This window comes from Monodelphis domestica, chromosome 5 (genome assembly GCF_027887165.1).
Source record: "Monodelphis domestica isolate mMonDom1 chromosome 5, mMonDom1.pri, whole genome shotgun sequence".
NCBI lineage: Eukaryota > Metazoa > Chordata > Mammalia > Didelphimorphia > Didelphidae > Monodelphis > Monodelphis domestica.
In genome coordinates, this window is record NC_077231.1 from 253,296,012 (window position 1) to 253,314,365 (window position 18,354).

General features: G+C 33.0%; 1 protein-coding gene across 19 annotated transcripts in view; it reads left to right on the plus strand.

Annotated features, from left to right (window-relative positions):
- The window catches only part of ARHGAP12 (Rho GTPase activating protein 12), a 146,112-nt gene that overhangs the window by 86,275 nt on the left and 41,483 nt on the right, over nucleotides 1–18,354 (plus strand). For 8 of the 19 annotated variants that reach the window (XM_007504786.3, XM_007504781.2, XM_007504782.3 and 5 more), the window contains 4 exons: nucleotides 2,169–2,309; nucleotides 3,977–4,057; nucleotides 9,206–9,331; nucleotides 14,363–14,437. The exons of 1 other annotated variant lie outside the window; for it this stretch is intronic. In XM_007504786.3, the coding sequence (XP_007504848.1) occupies nucleotides 2,169–2,309; nucleotides 3,977–4,057; nucleotides 9,206–9,331; nucleotides 14,363–14,437 (423 nt within the window). The remainder of the gene's footprint in view (nucleotides 1–2,168; nucleotides 2,310–3,976; nucleotides 4,058–9,205; nucleotides 9,332–14,362; nucleotides 14,438–18,354) is intronic. 10 more of the 19 variants (XM_056800050.1, XM_056800054.1, XM_056800051.1 and 7 more) reach the window with 6 other exon arrangements.

The following is an 18,354-nucleotide window of genomic DNA, read 5'->3' on the forward strand; positions in this document are numbered from 1 at the left end:
TGTGCCACCTAGTTGCCCCTTTATGTAGCCCTTAGTGTTTCCAATTTAATTTTGAGTAAAATTTCCTTTTTAACAAAAAGTAGTGAAGGGACATATCCAAATTTTAAAGCTTTAAGTCCAATTAGGAAAACTTTTTTAAAATTATACTATGATATTAGTCTTTCACAAGCAGAGACTTTATATTTTTCCTAATTTGTTGGTTTTGTTGCATTTTGTTGGGCTTTCTAAAAATATTTTTTCCCATGAAAGCTTACTCTGCTGCATAATGCTCTTTGAAAGTTTTTAACCTAGATTTAATAGACCCTATTTTCCCCTATTTTTAAACTTTTTTTTGCTCTACTTTTCATTTCTGTATTTGTCAATGCTGTTTTGCTTGTGAGTTCTGAACTTTTCCCAATCAATTTTAAATATGTTGATTATTTGAGTCTTTCTTTGAGCTAGGGGAACTTATCAGTAAAAAAAAGTTTTTAAGTATTAGTGCAGCTAACACCTTTGCTAAATGAACATTTAATTTCATGAATTGAATAAACAGAAAATAAAATGAATTCTGTAGCAAAATAATTTAGTGCATGTAAATGAAGATAATTAAACTCTAAAATAAAGATACTTGGTAGGTCTCCTATCATTTACACTTACTATTGTTACTTACATGATAATAACAACATGTATATAGTGTTTTAAGTTTTGTGTAGTGCTTCACATATGTTATCTATTTGAGCCTTAGAACAGCACTTTATAAGGTAAATATTGTTGTTTCCATTATATGGTTGAGAAAATAAAACTGAGAAATGTTAAATAATTTGCCCTTTGTCACTTAGCTAATGAGTGTCAGCGGTAGGATTTGAACTTAGATCTTCTTTAGTTCAAATCCAGGACTCTATCCAAATGCTACCTACCTACTTACTTATAGAATAGTTTTGTTTGTTTTAAATAGGAATCTACCAAATTTTTTAAAACATTCCAAAAGTGAAGATTACATATTTTCGTTCATTTTTACCTTTGGTATCCCTCTTTGTTGTATTCTTTGGACTAGGAATTAAGTTAGAATCTCTGTAGACTCCCATATTCAATTTAGCCCACAAGCATTATTAAGAATCTAATGTATGCTAGACACTACATTTCATTCCATAAATGATAGAAGATAAATTTCTGTGTTCACTCGAAATTTCCTTTCCTCTGAAATCAAAACATAGAATCAAAAAAATTTGACTCTTACAGACTAAATCCCCTGCTGGGTTAAGATGATGGATATTTTTGGCATAGAAAAGCACAGTGCTGCTCTCATTGATATTGAGGAAGGATCTAGATCCTATTCCACAGATTTGTGTGGTTTTGACTGTCTATGTCATTGGGACCTGCCTGCTATTCTGTATATATTGTGTGTTTTCTCTGTCGAGTACATTGGTCTTCTTTTAATTAAGATGTTTACCTTGCTTTGTGAATTATGTGATGCTTTAAAAGAGAAGAGAGTGTTAACTCAATAAAAACTGCTGCAAACCCTTTTACCTTTTGCTGGTATTTACAGTGATCATGTGATCATTTCAAATCTATTATTAAAACTCTAGGTACCTTTTAAAATATTAAAATACTTGAAATTCTCAATGTATTCTAAGTATTAGTGTATGGGAACCAATCAAGAGTGATTTCATTTTCTAAATAACATCTTAAAACTCAAGAAACAGATTTTAATATTGTATTTATAAGTTAGTATTATTAATGAAAAAAGCAAAGAGAGGAGGAAAGGAACATCAATCTGAGAGGTTTATTGTAGGTTTATATGATGGTAACTGGGGACCCCTCCCCCCTTTTTTTTAAGTCTTGATGTTTTCAAGCTTCCCTTAAAGGGTACTTAAAGTCCTTTTCTAACTGCATGCAGATAAAAGTTTGCGTGCATAAAATTGAATTCACCAGCCCTTGAACTCTTCAATTTAAAAACCGTCTCACCCTAACATTTTCTTATTAAAATTTTGATATTTATGTGTAAAGTTTTAAAAATTTGTGGGTTTTGAGGATTTGTCAATTTCTCTGTTAAAAACACATATGACACTCTTCCCCATACCCTTCCCTATTTTCAGATCTTTCAAGCCAGATTAAATTGATCTCTTAATTTTGAACTGCTACGTATTTATATCGAAAGAAACAATCCTTATGTTTCTGACTACTTCTAGCTTCTTTCATCGGAAGAAAACTACTACAGTTCTTGTTACAACCAGTCAGATAGTCAGTGTGGTTCTCCTCCAAAGGGCTGGTCAGAAGAGTTGGATGAACGTGGGCATACCTTATATACCAGTGACTATACTAATGAAAAGGTACTTTTTTTCTTATCACCTAAGTCTCTAAGTTGGTGAAATCTGCATAAAATAATACTATAGTTAATACCATAGTGTTACTATTGTAAAGTTTACTGAAAATATTCATAACAGTAATTCTAGATTTATATTGTTAATGACTGTTAAGGTCATTATGGTTAACTACAGATTGATGGTTTTAAGCTATGGCCAGTTATTGTTATTAACTGTATTACCAGCATCTGTTTAAGAAGGTGTACTGCATTGCATCAATAGATGATAATGCACAAAGACAATTGTCATTCTCGGTTACCGAGAGACTACCACTACTATTACTGCATTGCATTCTAAAGAATGGATCTTCCTTTTTATTCTTTCTATTAAACTATTCTATTTTCTTTGTTTTTTTTTTTCTACTTTTCTTTTAGGATCATATTTTTTGTGTTGTGCTTTGTAAGGCAGCCTTGAATATCGTTATAATTCCTCTAATTCATGTTCTGTTTGTTATATCTAGTTATTTGTCATATAGTTAATTGGGGTTGGAATTGTTTTCATATACCAGTATTATAATAGATGGAGTATGAGAATATATCTTGGGTTAGTCCATACTTTCTTTTTTTTTTAAAAGTAAGTCATATTTCAAACTCATTCTTCATAAATGCATTAGTTTGGATTTGGAAAGAGAAATTTGATTGTGTCAGACAGTTAATATTATCTATGGCCGAGTGATTGGTAGTTTACATTTGGCAGAGTTTTTATGTAGCAGTCAAATCCTAAATATTTTAGTGGGTAATAGTTCACTCTCTTTTTTCCTTTACCCTGCCTTTATACTTTTAAATGGCTACTGATATGCTATTGTTGTGTTTTGATAGTAGTTCTCCTAACTGATACCCATAGGATAAGGCAGCCTTTTAGAGTAAAGGTCAAGTAGAATTCTATTAAGTGAATAATGAATTATTCTAAGTTGCAATGCCCTAAAATTTTTTAAAAATCCACTTGCTTTTATTATACTTTCTTGGAATTGCCATATTATTTCTTGATGTGCTTCTTAATATGTGCATTTTCACATGCTAGTGTTTTATTTTTATTTTATTTTTAATTTTAAAATATTTTTCTATGGTTTCATGATTCATAGAATATATGTTTTAGAATAGGAAGGAATCTTAAAGATCTTTTAGTTTCATTTCTTATATGCAACAGAACCAGTTATAAGCAATTCACTTGTTTAATAAATGGATAGCTTTTATTGTTATAAAACTTATTTTCTAGTGAGCTGAAATTTGTCTCCCTAAAACTTCCATCCATTGTTTCATCTCCTACCTTTGTTGTAATGGAGATTATAGTTTATGTAGCCCTAGGAAGATCCATTTCAAGATGCAATTGTGACTCATAAGCTAGATGGATGACTTTGAGGAAAAGAAGTGAAAAACCTCATTTACCATTGACATAACCTGTCTTTAGTGGGGGAAATAAGTTAAATTTTTGCTTTACATGTGCATTATATTCCTTTCATCAAATAATGGGAAAAGCATTAGGAACGAAAGAATTCAAGATCATGGATTATATATACTTCTCAAACCTACACTTATCCTTTCTCTCTCTCTCTCTCTCTCTCTCTCTCTCTCTCTCTCTCTCTCTCTCTCTCTCTCTCTCTCTTTCTCTCTTTCTCTCTCTCTTTTTTTTTTAAGTGGTTGAAGCATTTTGATGATCAAGGGAGACAATATTATTACAGTGCAGATGGATCTCGATCAGAATGGGAATTACCAAAGGTAAAAAAAAAATCTATAACCTATTTTACTTTTTAAACTGTTTGAAAAATAAAGCTTAATTTTTAGTGTTGTTTTAAGAGAATCCCTGAGAATGATTTTTTCAATTAAAAATTAGCATATTTAATTTCTTCTAAATAGATGACACAAACATATAACCAGTTCTCTTTTATACTTAATATAAATTGTCTTTTGACAATTTATTGTCAAAATCTATTCTATTTATTTAACCATAGTTTATTAAATTTTTATGAGCAAGTTTTTATTAACATAATTTTTCCACTATTGTTTCACCTACCCCTCTGAGAGAAGTATATTATATAAAAAATATTTTTAAAGACAAGAAAAAGAGGGAAAAAATCTGCACAACTGATCAATAGATTTAAAAAATATGAAAACATGCAATGTTTAACACCTATGGATCTTCCACCTCCATGAAAGGTTGGTTTGGTGAATGTCTCTTCATGTTTCCTCATTTAAGTTATGCTTGATGTTTATGATTTTGTTCCCTTAACTTTTGCTTTGTTTGGGGTTTTTCTTTCTATTTACTTTATTGTAGTTGTTTTATCTATATTTTTTTTGCTCTGCTCATTTCATTCTGTTTCACTTTATTTAGATCTTTCCATTCTTCTTTGTATTATTTCTTGTAACACATTAATATTCCATTACATTCATGTGCAATAATTTGTTTAGCCATTCCCTCAGACTGATTCCTATTTTGTTTCCAGCTCTTTACTATCACACAAAGTACTGTGATAAATATTTTGATGTATATGAGGACTTTCTTATTGATTGATCATTTCCTTGGAGAATAAATCCAGTAATGGAGACTGTGGTTCAAAGAATATGAACATTTTAGTCACCTTATTTGCATATTTCAAAATTGCTTTCCAGTATGGTGGTGCCATTTCACTGCTCCACCAACAATGCAGTAGTGTGCCTGTTATTCCACAGCCTCTCCAACACTCTTTTGCCATTTTCTGGCAACTTTTCCCATTTTCAGGAGATGAAATGAGGTGTCATCTCATTTATTCATTCATTTGTCCTGGCTTGTATTGATTTGCATTTCTCTTCTTATTAGTGATTTGGAGCATTCTTTCATGTGATTGTGAATACTTTGCAATTCTTTTTATAACTGTTCCTATCCTTTGACCCCCTTAATTATTGGGGAATGGCTTTTAGTCATTTATATATATTTTTTGTATTCTTGGAAACTGTAAGGATGATATTAGAAAATAAGTATTGTTTTATTAGTTTAGGGATAAGAAGTAAAGTGGTTGCTTGAGAAAAGAGCTGGAGTTTGAAACAGAGCTGAGAGAGCATGTTAATTTTAGATGTGACAGTTACAACCATTTTTTCTAAGTTAATTTCTCTCCCTGGCAGTTGGCAGAGACACTCTCAGAGACTCCCAGAGCTGGAGGAGGTAACATCTTTGCCTCTCTCTCTGTCTGAGGGAAAGATCTGAAGGAGCTCAGGATTTTCCTTTCCCAACTTGGGAAACACTATTGAATATCTGTTGTTTTATAGATTGGTTTATATCTGAGAAGGCCAAAGAAAAACCTGGTCTTTGGTTTAACAGACTCTGAGTCCTAAATTGATTCTTGTTGAGACTCAACCACCTAGTCTTTGCTATTTCATAATTTGAAGGCAAAGTTAAGATTTATAAGGATATTAGCAGTAATTTTTATTTAGATAGTATAAATTTGGGTTAGTCAGATCAGGGAGGATTAGTGTAGCCTGTGAAACACAGGAGAGGTGGTTCCTTGTGGACCCTGGGAGTTTATTCGGATGGATTTAGAATCCCTTAGAATTAGAAATCCTTTACTTAACTGTATATATTTCAATAAATACTTTATTTATAATGAGTCTCTTTAGCACCCTTGTGCCTGGCCCTGAAGGGAAGTTCACATTTGAGCTTCACTTCATCACTGAGGATACTTTTGATTACCTCTATTAAAAGTATCCGAACAGTTTGAACCTGATTGGTGAGTTAAACAGTTTTGAACCTATGTTGGAACAGTTTTTCCATCTAAATATTTTATTTTTAGAACTTGCAAAATTTATATTTACAAAACCAAACTCTTATCAGAGAAATTTTATATACAGGTTTTTTTCTTCCATTCAACTACTTCCCTTCTTATCCTAGGAGCATTAATTTGGTTTGTGCAGAAGCTTTTCAGTTTCATGTAATCATACTTCTCTCTATTTTATCTTTTGTGATTGCTCTATTTCTTGCTTAAGAATACATATCCTACTCATAGCTATAAGAAGTAAATGATTTAATTTTCTTCAAAATTTTTTAAACTATGATCTTTAATAATAAAGTTGTGCACCCATTTAAAATATATAAAGTATTAGTCTGGGCCTAATTTTTGCTAGATTGCTTTCCAGTTTTCCTAGTGGTTTGGATCATGTCATGTAAAGATTTTTTTCCCAGGTAATTTTTGTGTTCCGTTTTATCAAACACTGTATTCTTGAGTTCCATTGTTTCTATTCTTCCTTGTCTGGTTTGTTCCATTTAATCAATTTTTCTATTTTTTAACAGTACCAGATGGTTTTGGGTAACTGCTACTTTGTAATATAATTTGACATATGGAAGTACATTGCCTCATTCCTCCTTAATTCTCTTCATTATTTCTATCGATATATTTCTAGAGCTTTTATTTTTTCCAAATGATTTTTTGTTACTATTTCATCAAGTTCTATAAAGGTATCTCCTTAGTAATTTGGTTGGTTTAGCATTAAAAGTATAAATATTAATTCTTGCTGTTTAACAAGACACTGGTGGGGAGATTGGATTTTCAGATAAAAACAGTGATGCATGCCTTGTCCTTAAAGAACTGATAGTCTGTTGGGAACAGTATGTTCATAGATAAGAACCCATTATGCAGGTTTACAAAGACATTTTGTGGGAGGTGTATGTGTGGTAGCACAGAGTGGGGAAATGGAATGTCCTGAATGGAAAACAGGAAATAGGCTAGTTTGGCTGGGATATAGCATGTGAAGGAGGAAGTACTTTTAGACCATTCTAGAAGCAGTTGGAGTCAGATTGGGAAATGCTACTATATATGGGAAATACTAGACAGGGATTTGTATGTTAGATGCATTTGGGAGCCAGAGACAAGATTTTTAAGCAGAAGAGTTATAATTTCAGATCTGTTTAGTAGGAGTATCAATTTGACAGTTGAATTAAGGATAAATTAGAGAAGGAAGAAGAAGCTGATCAGGGATATAGAGGACAGTACAGTAATTCAGGTGATGTAATGAGGACCTGGACTAGAGTAACAACTATATGAATTGAGAGAAGAAAGCTCCATTGTCTGCAGAAGTAGAAGGTCTGCAAGTGTTGTACATTGCATATTTTTTCCACACCTTTTTTTATTTGTCATCAGTTTAAATAATTTTTTCCCTCTTTTTCTTCTAAAAAAATGCTATTTTTTTAATAGTGAGATGGCTCTGGGGAAGAGGATGGATTCTGGAGGAAATTATGGTGATAAAAAAAGTAAATCAGTAAATACATTATTTATTTAAAAGCCCTCACCTTCTGTCTTAGAATAAATACTGAGTGTTCGGCTAGGCAGTTGGGGTTAAGTGACTTGCCCATGGTCACGTAGCTAGAAAGTGTGTGAGGTCAAATTTTAACCCAATATCCCCCATTTCTAGGCCTAGCTCTCTGTCCACTAAGCCACCAAACTGCCCTAGTAAAAATGCACTTTTAAAAAAGAATGAGTAATATAATATAGCAAAAATAATTTATATAACTGAAACTGGGTTGTTTCTATACTTTGTCTTTCCAAATTAAACCTCTACGTGATTGTTTTTTTCAGTTGGTTCTGGTGGGGTTGAATTGGAGAGGTGCCGTTGACCAAAAGTAATTTCAAAAATTGGATTAACTTTATTATTTTATTGCAACTGACTAGTAGGACAACTGAACAGTATAGTGGATAGAATGCTAGGCCCGGAGTCAGGAATACATGAGTTTAAAGTCAGCCTCAGACATTTACTAGCTAAGTGGGCAAGTCTCCTGATTTGCCTACCTTAGTTTTCTCACTTATAAAGATTGAATAATAACAATACCTACCTTCCAAGGTTGTTGTGAGGATCAAATGAGATGAAATTTGTAAAGTGTTTTGTAAGTCTTAAGACACTATTAATGCTAGATATAGTTATTTTTAAATGTAAAAAAATTATAATTTTCATTTGGCATAATTTTTAACATTTGTTATAATTAGTATAGTTAAATTATGGTTAGCTATGTTAGTTTTTTCTTTTGACATAGAGAATTTATACTTAAGCAAAATCCTTTGCATAGAACTCAGTAGTTAATCTGTTCATGATCTTAAAATACTTGGAGCCTTTATTCATATTGTAGCACCAATATAGAACTTAAAACACAGGGGGAAACTTTACCCCAGGAGTTCAATAACCCTTTCAAGCTTTAGAATTTGTTGCTGTTACTAAACATTTTATAAAAAGAAAAAAGCACAAAAAATAAAAACTTTGTGCTTAAATGGAAATATGTCTTTTTCTGTGGTTTTATTTAGTGAATGATAATAGTAGTGTTCCTTCCCAAGGGAAGGCATTATGAACCCTTTTTTTTTTTTTAAGATTTTGCTGTTAACCAGCCTTAGGATAGAGAAGCCTAACTCATCGACTTTATTTAGTGTTTGAGTCCACTAGGTTGGCTTTGTGCCTCATTTGGCGAATGGGAGGTTGGAGCTGGAAGTCAGGCATTAGTTTTTTATGCTTTCATGGCAGTGTCAAACACTACCATTACCCATTAGGTGAACTCCTATGTGCTATTTCAGAGAAACAAGCCATTGTGTGTTTGGTCTTGAAGAGAAAAAAGAAAGAACACAAGACTACTTATTATGTTTTTGTGTGTATGGTTTTCAAAGTAAAACTAAAAAATAAGAACCTGCCCTAGGATTTGATATCTGAAGGGGTCCTCAGAAATCATCTAATCCCACTTCATCCTTTTTCAGATGAAGAAACTGAGACATCAAACAAGTTAAATAATTGATCCTAATTTGTGATCATCTAATAATGATACCTTCTTGAAATACCAAACATGTAACTCATCTGGCTTTCATTATGTCAAAATGCTCTTTGTGTTTCTGTTATTTATAATGGATATTTTGTTTTCTTTAGTATAATGCTTCCCAGCAGCAGCAAAGAGAAATAATTAAAAGTAGGAGCCTGGACAGGAGGCTACAGGAACCCATAGTGTTAACAAAGTGGAGGCACAGCACGATTGTATTAGACACCAATGACAAGGTAGGAGCATTTGAAGGAGCCACTGAGAATTTTGGCAAGGTCTTTGTGCATGCTAAATTAATTATAGTTCTCTTGTGTTGTGTTTGTTTCACAAGTCAGTTATTTACTTTGCAAAATATAGCCATCACAAATTAAAAATCCACTAAGATGTTTGCTGTACCCTGTTCTCCTTCTCGACAACCTTTTAAGTTTTCATCTGTATGATAAGAAATATAACTAATTAATTGTTGTTCATTAAAAGGTTATTTTGTTTTAGTTGGTAATTTCTACTTTGGTATATTTTCTACTTCAGTATATTTTATTTAAAGCATTAAGAATTTTCTTTGGAGTAGGTTTATTAAATTTCAGTGTCACAGAATCAATCACTGGCTTATCTTTGTCTTCTCAAGATATTATCATTGATGTGGCTAAATCAAATAGCTGATAATTTCCTGTGCTGACATTGTTCATTCTTGTCTAGTTAAAACAACAGCAACAACAGAACTCCTTTTCAGTCTTCAGGTCCAGTTGTGAATTAAAAAAAAAAAAACCTTTAGCTTCTGTCTTAGAATCAACACTATGTCTGTAAGGCAGAAGAATGACAGGGATTAGGCAATGGGAGTCAAATGACTTGGCCGCACAACTAGGAAGTTTCTGAGGGCAGATTTGAACCGAGGACCTCTCATCTCTAAGCCTGGCTCTTAGTCTACTGAGCCACCTAGCTGTCCTCAGTTGTGAATCTTTTAAAATAGATTAAAAATAATATATTTGGTGACTCCTAACCCATAAAAACTTTAGACCACTGGGGGTGGGGGTGGGAATCACATTTAAAGAGATGGGAAAAGCAACTGCCCAAGGGCTAGTTCATTTCATTGTTCTTAGATATGCCGTCAAATGGCACTAGATTAGAGAAGCTAGAAATTTTTCTTCCTCATTTTGAGTTAGTTTTTTATTATTTGGGAGGATTATTATGAATTTTCAAGCAGAGAGAGAGAGAGAGAGAGAAAGAGAGAGAGAGAGAGAGAGAGAGAGAGAGAGAGAGAGAGAGAGAGAGAGAGAGAGAGAGAGAGAGAGAGAGAGAGAGAGAGAATGAATGAATTCCCATGTGGATATTGAAACATCCAAAAGAACTGAGTCATTATTATATACTTCTCCCCACCTGTTAAATCTCCACTGTTTAGCAAGTACTTGGCTATTTACTAGTTTTCTAGCTGACTGGAAATTCAGATTTCTTTCTATTCACTTTTTTTATGATCTCTATGTACTTAGATGTGATTATGTCTCCCCCATTAAAATATAAGCTCCTGGAGGGCGGGGACTGTTTCATTTTTATTCTCAGAGCTGAGCATGGTTCCTACATGCTAATAAGTACTTAATTGATATTTGGTTAATTAAAGTTTGTTGGGGGCATAGTACCTATTCAGTGACATAATTGATTTGTTCGATAGCTCAGTAATGCACAATAACGAAGAAGCACAGAAATTCCTTTGTTGTCTTTACTTCATTAGGATAATATGCTAATGAATTGAAAGAATAAATCTCAAAAATGTGAAATTCTAAGATTTTTGATTTTGTAGATTTGCTCTTAGTGTCAGGTTACCATAATTTGGATTTGTGAAGTCATTGACAATTTCTGCCTATTAGGGTATCTAAAATCAATGTGTCTTTATCAGATAATTCTACTTAATTTTGAGGAACCAGTTCAAACTCTTCAACACTCTGTCCAAAAGCTTTATGGTCCTGTGCATTGTTCAGTAGAAAGACAACATGATCTTTTAAATAATGTAGAATTGTAGTTAAGAATCTCTGCACTAAAATTTTCTCTTAATTAGGAAAAAAAATATACATATTTATATGACCCCAAAGAGACCTTAAACCAAAAAACTACTTCTTAAATTTTTTTGATCTTTTTCCCTTGTCTTAGTTCATTTCTCTTTGTGTCAACCTGCTGCTTAGAGCAATTGCAAGTAATTCTTTATATTTTTTTACCTGATTAGTAAGAAGGAAAGAGTCGTACATGTAAGAATACAGAAAACATAAGAAGCTGCCTTTCATAGTTACACTAAATCCAGAACTTACTTGTCGATGGTAGAAGTTTTCTTTTCTCTGTAAAAGAGTGCTTTATACTGAAATGTTCTTTTACTTATCTTTTGCTTATTGCATATATATATATATATATATATATATATATATATATATATATATTTGGCGAATAGGTACCAATTGACTCAAGGTTTTGAAAACAGGGCTTGATGAGATTGCATACAAAAAAAGTAAAATAGGTTTGAATAATACAACTTAAGACATTTTTAATAAAATTGAACCAAAGCATTGTAACACTAGATACTTATAATTGGTATAAGAAAAGCCAAGTGTAAGTTCATTTCCTGCTCTGTTTGCCAGATGGTATTAGCATTTCTAACTAAAAATTACCCCCTCCATAAGTTAGAGGTCCGAGTTTCAGTTTTCCTCTAATATTTTAAATTATTGTCTGTACCCTAATATTTTATTTTAACAACTTTTCAAAAAATAATTCTGTTTCAGATATTTGGGTGTTGGTTTTTGGTTTGTGGGTCTCTAATACCCTTTAAAACTTTTTTAAAATTTGGTTTCCCTTTGTGTTCTTTCAGTATTAACCAGCAAAAAAACCCAAAACAACAACAACAAAAAACTGAAGGAAAAAGATCTAGAACTATCAAATGCTGTTTCCTCCTGGATAACATTAGCTTTTAAATAATAATTTAATAACAATTTGGCTTTTAAAGCCCTTCACAACTTGGCTCCTAGTTTAGCTTTCTAGTCTCAGTGAATAATTCTCCTCCTCTTAATCTCTGTGGTCAGCCCCCACAGAGGACACTTCATCTCTTTCTGCATTGGAAATACCTTTAATATTAGCTCCCCTTTACATGATCCCTTTTCTTCCTGCAAATTGCTATTTAGCAATCCATCTTCTGCATAAAGCCTTCAGTGATCCTCCCAATTTCCCATGCCTTCCTTCCAAAACTGTGTTTTATTGAGCTATTTGAAATGCTTGTATTTCTTAACGTTATATGTTGAATAACTTTTATATGTACTGTTGCCACCTACTTCCCTTAGGATGTAAGCTTGTCAAGAGTAAGGATTGTTTCATTCTTTACACTTCATACCGCATTGAATATAGTGCTTAGAACACAGTGTTTAATAAATACTTGTTGATTACCAGTGAATTCCATTTCATTCAAATGTTCTTCCTTTAGCTCCTTCCTCCCTACATAGAAAGGAAGGTTAGCTTCTGATGACTTTGGAAGATGTCTTCCTGCAAAATTTTACTGTTGCTAGGCCACAATTGTCTGTCTTTATAATTCTATAGACTCAGAGCTCCAGGCTCTTCCCATACAGATGAATATATTCATTTGTCAGTATAACATTTTGATTTTTTTTTTAATCCTTACCTTCGTCTTGGAATCAATACTGGGTATTGGTTCCAAGGCAGAAGAGAGGTAAAGGCTAGGCAGTGGGGGTGAAGTGACCTGCCCAGGGTCACACAACTGGGAAGTGTCTGAGGCCAGATTTGAACCTAAGACCTCCTGTCTCTTGGCCTGGCTCTCAATCCACTGAACTTCCCAGCTGCCTCACAGTATAACATTTTGATTGAATCAGTATATCAAAAATCCAATTTCATAAACTACATCACCTCCAGTTAGCTGAAGGACAGTGTAAAAGTATTTTTGTTATATCATTAGAAGATCATCAGATTATAGATTTATAGTTGAAAGGGTCATTATAGATTATCAAGTCTTCTTCTCACTTTTCCTTCCTTTTTTACAGACATGGAGACTGAGTTCCAGGTAGGTTTCTGAAACAGGATCCAGACTAGATTTTCTCAATTCCAATCAGGCTTTCTATTATACAGTACTGGAAGCTTTGATAGTCATTCACTTTATCAATATAGGAAAATATAAGAAAAATGATGTAGATATGTAGTTTAATGTTAAAACCAATCACAGTGAATCCTTTAAAAATATTTGATCCTTATGGTTCTAAAAAATTTTTATTTGCAGTTCCAAATTTATGCCAGTACATTAACCTTATAAAGGTTGTGTAAAAAGGCAGAAACAAGGCTGTTGTCAATAACAATAGAATATAGAATTCAGAAATGCTCGACTACTTTTCATCTTGTTCTGTATGAAATATTCTTAATGAGGATCTATAATTTTAAGATATGTCCTTTTTTAGTATTGGTTGGGCAAAATGACTTTAAAGACAATTATCATATTTCCCTCCAACCTGTTAGGTGATTAGTTTTTTCTTTAGTAATACAACATTTTATTTTTGTGCTAAATAGCTAATACTTAAATAAGAAGTTTGGTCCTTAGGATTCTTCCTATTTTCTAGACTTGTAGTCATTGAAAATTGCATCATTGAATTGCAACTTACTTTAAATATTAATAGCATTGTGATTTAAATATATACAAATAATTGGTAATTCTCAGTATTCTTAACTACCAAGTCTAGGTCATATTAGTATTGTGAATATTACTTGTTACCAAACATAACTAACCCATGAATACTTAATTTCTTAGCCATTTTAAGTATGGTTATGACAAATATACCATGCATTGTAATTCTAGTGCACTAACTACATTAATCTGAGAGTTAATCATGAAATTGTGGAGCATGAATTAGAATCTCAACACTGCCACTTATTTCATGTGTGACATTGAGTAAGTCCCTTTCTGGGTAGATTACTCAACTCTAAAATGATGGGGTTGAACAAAATGGCCTCTAAAGTTCATTTTAGCTTCTAAATATCTCTACAATCTTTTGATCACTTCACATTCATGATTATAATTGGCATAAAGGGAATCTCATTTAATATACATTTTAGTAATAGCTGTAGTATAATGCATTTACTTCATAATTAAACTTTTAAGGTTTTGATTATAATTAGGAAATTTAAAAATGGGATTGGAAAGAAATTCTTACATTTCCTTTTTTTTCCCTCAGTCTGATTAGTCGAGAAAGAAATTATACAGCAGAATAACATTTTGCGTTGCTTATTTTATTTTGTAGGAATCTCCACCTTCCACAAAGCCCTGCTTTCCAGAAAATGAGTCTTCTCCCTCTTCACCAAAGCACCAAGCCACAGTTAGTATACAAATAGCCACAAGAAGTACATTATAATTAACTGATTTTAATCATAAAATAGCAAATTATTTTCTTTAAAGTACAATGCTTATAGTATATTTGGACCTTATGTCATAAACTCCATTGATGTGTTTACTAACACTTCTATTGTAAATATATTATCAACCCAAGAAACTCCTTTAAAAAATTCTTATGTTTGTACAGAATATGGTAGGTACATAGTTTAATTTACTAATTAACTTTTTTGCTACATCATCATATAGTAACTATTTTTTATAAATGTAAAAACTTGTAGAGAATTCTCTTAAAAATAAAATGATACTTTTCTCCTCGTAGTCCTACAGTTTAGAGGTGAGAAGCTTTAACAGAAAAATAAGGTGACAGAGTGATATTGCGGCTTCCATGGAGTCCCTAGCTCAAGCTTAAAGGGCTTCAACTTGCTGATCAATTTTAAACTACCAGAACTTAAAACTACACAGAGATTTTTGAGATACCGTGTATAAAGCTCCATCATTTTAGATTAAAGTGAATATAGCTTTTACCCAGATACTAGTGCAGTCAAAATAGGTATTTTGGATGTGAAGATATAATAATAATAATAATAATAATAATAATAACAACAACAACAACAACAACAACATTGCAACTAAGTCTTTAAATGCTGAAAAGACAATTGTCAAAAATTATTACACTGAAATACTAAGTAATACATGAATGCATATATTTCGTGAAAATAGAGTGCTCTGAATCATTATTAGCTGGAGGAATCAGGAAAGGCTACATGGAGCAGGTAGCATTTCCTGAGTTGGACTTTAAAGGAAGGATAGTAATTAAGAAAAAGAGCCATAGAATGATAGGCTTGGAAGTGATTATAAAGAACATTTATCCATCCTCCTTGTTTTATACGTGAAGAAACTTAAGGACAGAGATGTGATGTTATTAGTCCATGGTCATGTAGCTAAGAAATTTCAGAAGTAAGATCTGGAAAAGCAGACCTTTTTAGGCAGATAGAAGAGTATAGGAAAGAGATAGAAGTAGAAAATTACAGCAAATATTTTTCAGAATGAGAACAACCCATTTTGGCCAGAACTTTGTGTATGGAGAGGAGTAGGAGATAAATCTAGAAAGGCAGAGTAGTGATAGATGGCAGAGGTGTTCCCTTTTTATACTAGTAGCATTGAGGAGCCACTGAAGATTTTTGAGCAGTGACATGATCAGATTGCTGTATGCATAAAGAAGATCAGCTAGGGAAGACCATCATGAGGCTCTTGTTTCATCATTTCATGCTGGTGTTAATGGATGCCCATACAAAGGCAGTGGCAGTAGGTAGCAAGAGATGTGGCAGGAGTAGGACAGATGAGATTTGGTAACCAATTAAACATGAGGTCAGGTTGAGGAGTCCCAGAGTTGACGAAATTTTGTAATAGTGGAAATAATGAATGGTGGTGGTGGTGGTGCCATAGACAGTAATCAGAAGGAAAAGCAGTTCTAGAGGGAAAGATAAGCTTGGTCTGGAATGTGTTGAGGCTGGTGGAAGATTCAGATTCATTCATGGTACTTCAAAATTCAGAAATGCCTAGTAGGATATGTTAGTATGGACCTTGGCATTTGAGAGGCATCTGTATAGAGCTAAGAACTGAAGATGTAAATGAGATTTACAATCTACAGAACATAGAGAAGGACCCAGGGCAGAAACAACCACATTTATGTTTGGAAAGAAGATAATAAAGCTATAACTAGATGCTATGTTTCTGAAATAAAACAGGAAGTATGATCAGTAGTGTTGCCCAATTCTCCAGAGAGTTCAAAGAGAGTAAAACCAAAATGACTGGAGACTTTGGCAGTTTATAGTTGATTGTGAGCTCAGTGTTGGAAGGAGGACTGATTAGCAGAGTGACCTTAATCACATCACCTCTCAGAGTTTCTGTGTCCTTGACTACAAAGCAAAGGTGTTGAATTAGATAAATCCCTCAACCTTCAGTGATCATCAAGCTCAATTACAGCTCTCTCCCTATAACAGCTGAGAATTTGGACATCCAACTTTGTGTAAAGCCTTCTATGCAAGAGAACCTTTTATCTCCTGTGATTACCTCTTCATTTCACCTTTGAATAGTTTGACGTATTCAGGAAGCTTTCTTTATGACAAGCTTGCATTTTTTTAATCTTAGTTCTCCTCAATTAAGCAAAACAAGTCAGATTTCTTTTTCACATGAAAACTTTTCAAATACTTGAAAGAATATTTTCTTTTTTTATTTTAATAACAAATTGTCTTCCTCCCTTCTTCCCTCCCCCCCTCCTGGAGCTGGCAAACAATTCAATCTAGGTTATATATGTATTATCACACAAAACATTTCTCTATTATTCATTTTTGTAAATGAATAATCTTATAAACCAAAACCCCAAAATATATACTCAAATTAACAAGTAATTAATCATGTTTTCATCTACATGCCTACTCTAACAATTCTTTCTTGACAGTATATTTTAATAAGTACTGATTTACCACCAGGAACTTAGAAACATCCTGAAACACTAGAACATATTAACTATGTTGGAATAAATGAAAAGCATGTATTACACCCTTAATGTGTACAAAAGCATTTAGTTAAATGCTGGGAGTACAGATGGAAACGATGAGATGCTAATCATCTCTCATATAGCTCTCATCTAGCTATTACATTAACCTTTTAATTGGTATTCTTGCCTTAATTTTCTTTCTCACATCAGTCCTTCCTCCACATAGCTGCCAAAATGGTTTTTCTTTACCTCAGATCTGACCATCTCCCCATCTCTGTATACTTGAGTACATCCCTCTTGCCTTTGGCATTCCCAAGGCCTTCACCAACTGGTTCAACTTACCTCTCCAACCTTCACACCTCCTTCAGTTTCTAAATATTCTAAATATTTCTAAAATAATTCTAAATATTTGTTTGCTCATCTCCTCTATTAGATTGTGAGCTCTTTGAGTTTAGGGACTATCATTTGCCCTTTTTATTGTATCCCCCATGATTAGTACAATGCCTAACACAGTAGACACTTAAAAAATGTTTATTGATTGACTGAGAACTAGTGTGATATTCTAAGATTATATGATTTAATATGACATCCTCATTTTGTGAGAAGATTGCATTGTAGTTCGTATTAATGTTTATTATACTAAAATCAAAATTCTGAATATCTTTTATAAGGTTGGCTAAATTTAAGTTATAGCTCTCACCCACCTTGTAAAATATATTCAGAATTTAATTTGGGCTTTAGTTTCCTCACCTAGATTTGGGGCAAAGGCTCTCTTCCTCATCTCTTTTTTTAAAATTCCTAACCTTCTGTCTTAGAATCAAATACTGTGTATTGCTTCCAAAGCAGAAGAGCAGCTAGGGCTAGGCAATGGGGGTTAAGTGACATATCCAGGATTACATAACTAGGAATTGTCTGAGGCCAGAGTTGAACCCACGACTTTCCAACTCCAGGCCTAGCTCTCTATCCACTGGGTTACCCAGCTGCTCTCTCTCCTAAGACAGTGATCTTATGAATTCTTTGTTGTTCAGCTAGAATATTTATTTAATAAGAGCTTATTTTTGATATGACCTTTTGTTACCACTTTCTAACTGTAGAATGTTAATAAAAAATGCCAGAATCATTAAATTGAAAGAAAACTAATTGTAATTATAATACCATATATAGGTTTCTAGTACTTTGCCTATAGCCTCTGATACAGTGTGCCTGTTACCCAAGCACGTTGCTTCACTTCTCAGGGCCCCAGGTAACTCCCTTAAGCTGCAGAACAATTACTGACCATTTCCCTTCTCAGGAGCTCTCTTCACTGATAAAATCACAAGTCTGGAACCCCCAAAAAGCCTACCAACCTTTTCTAGTACATGCAAATTTTTAAAATTTAGATTGTTTTTGATTACTGGTTA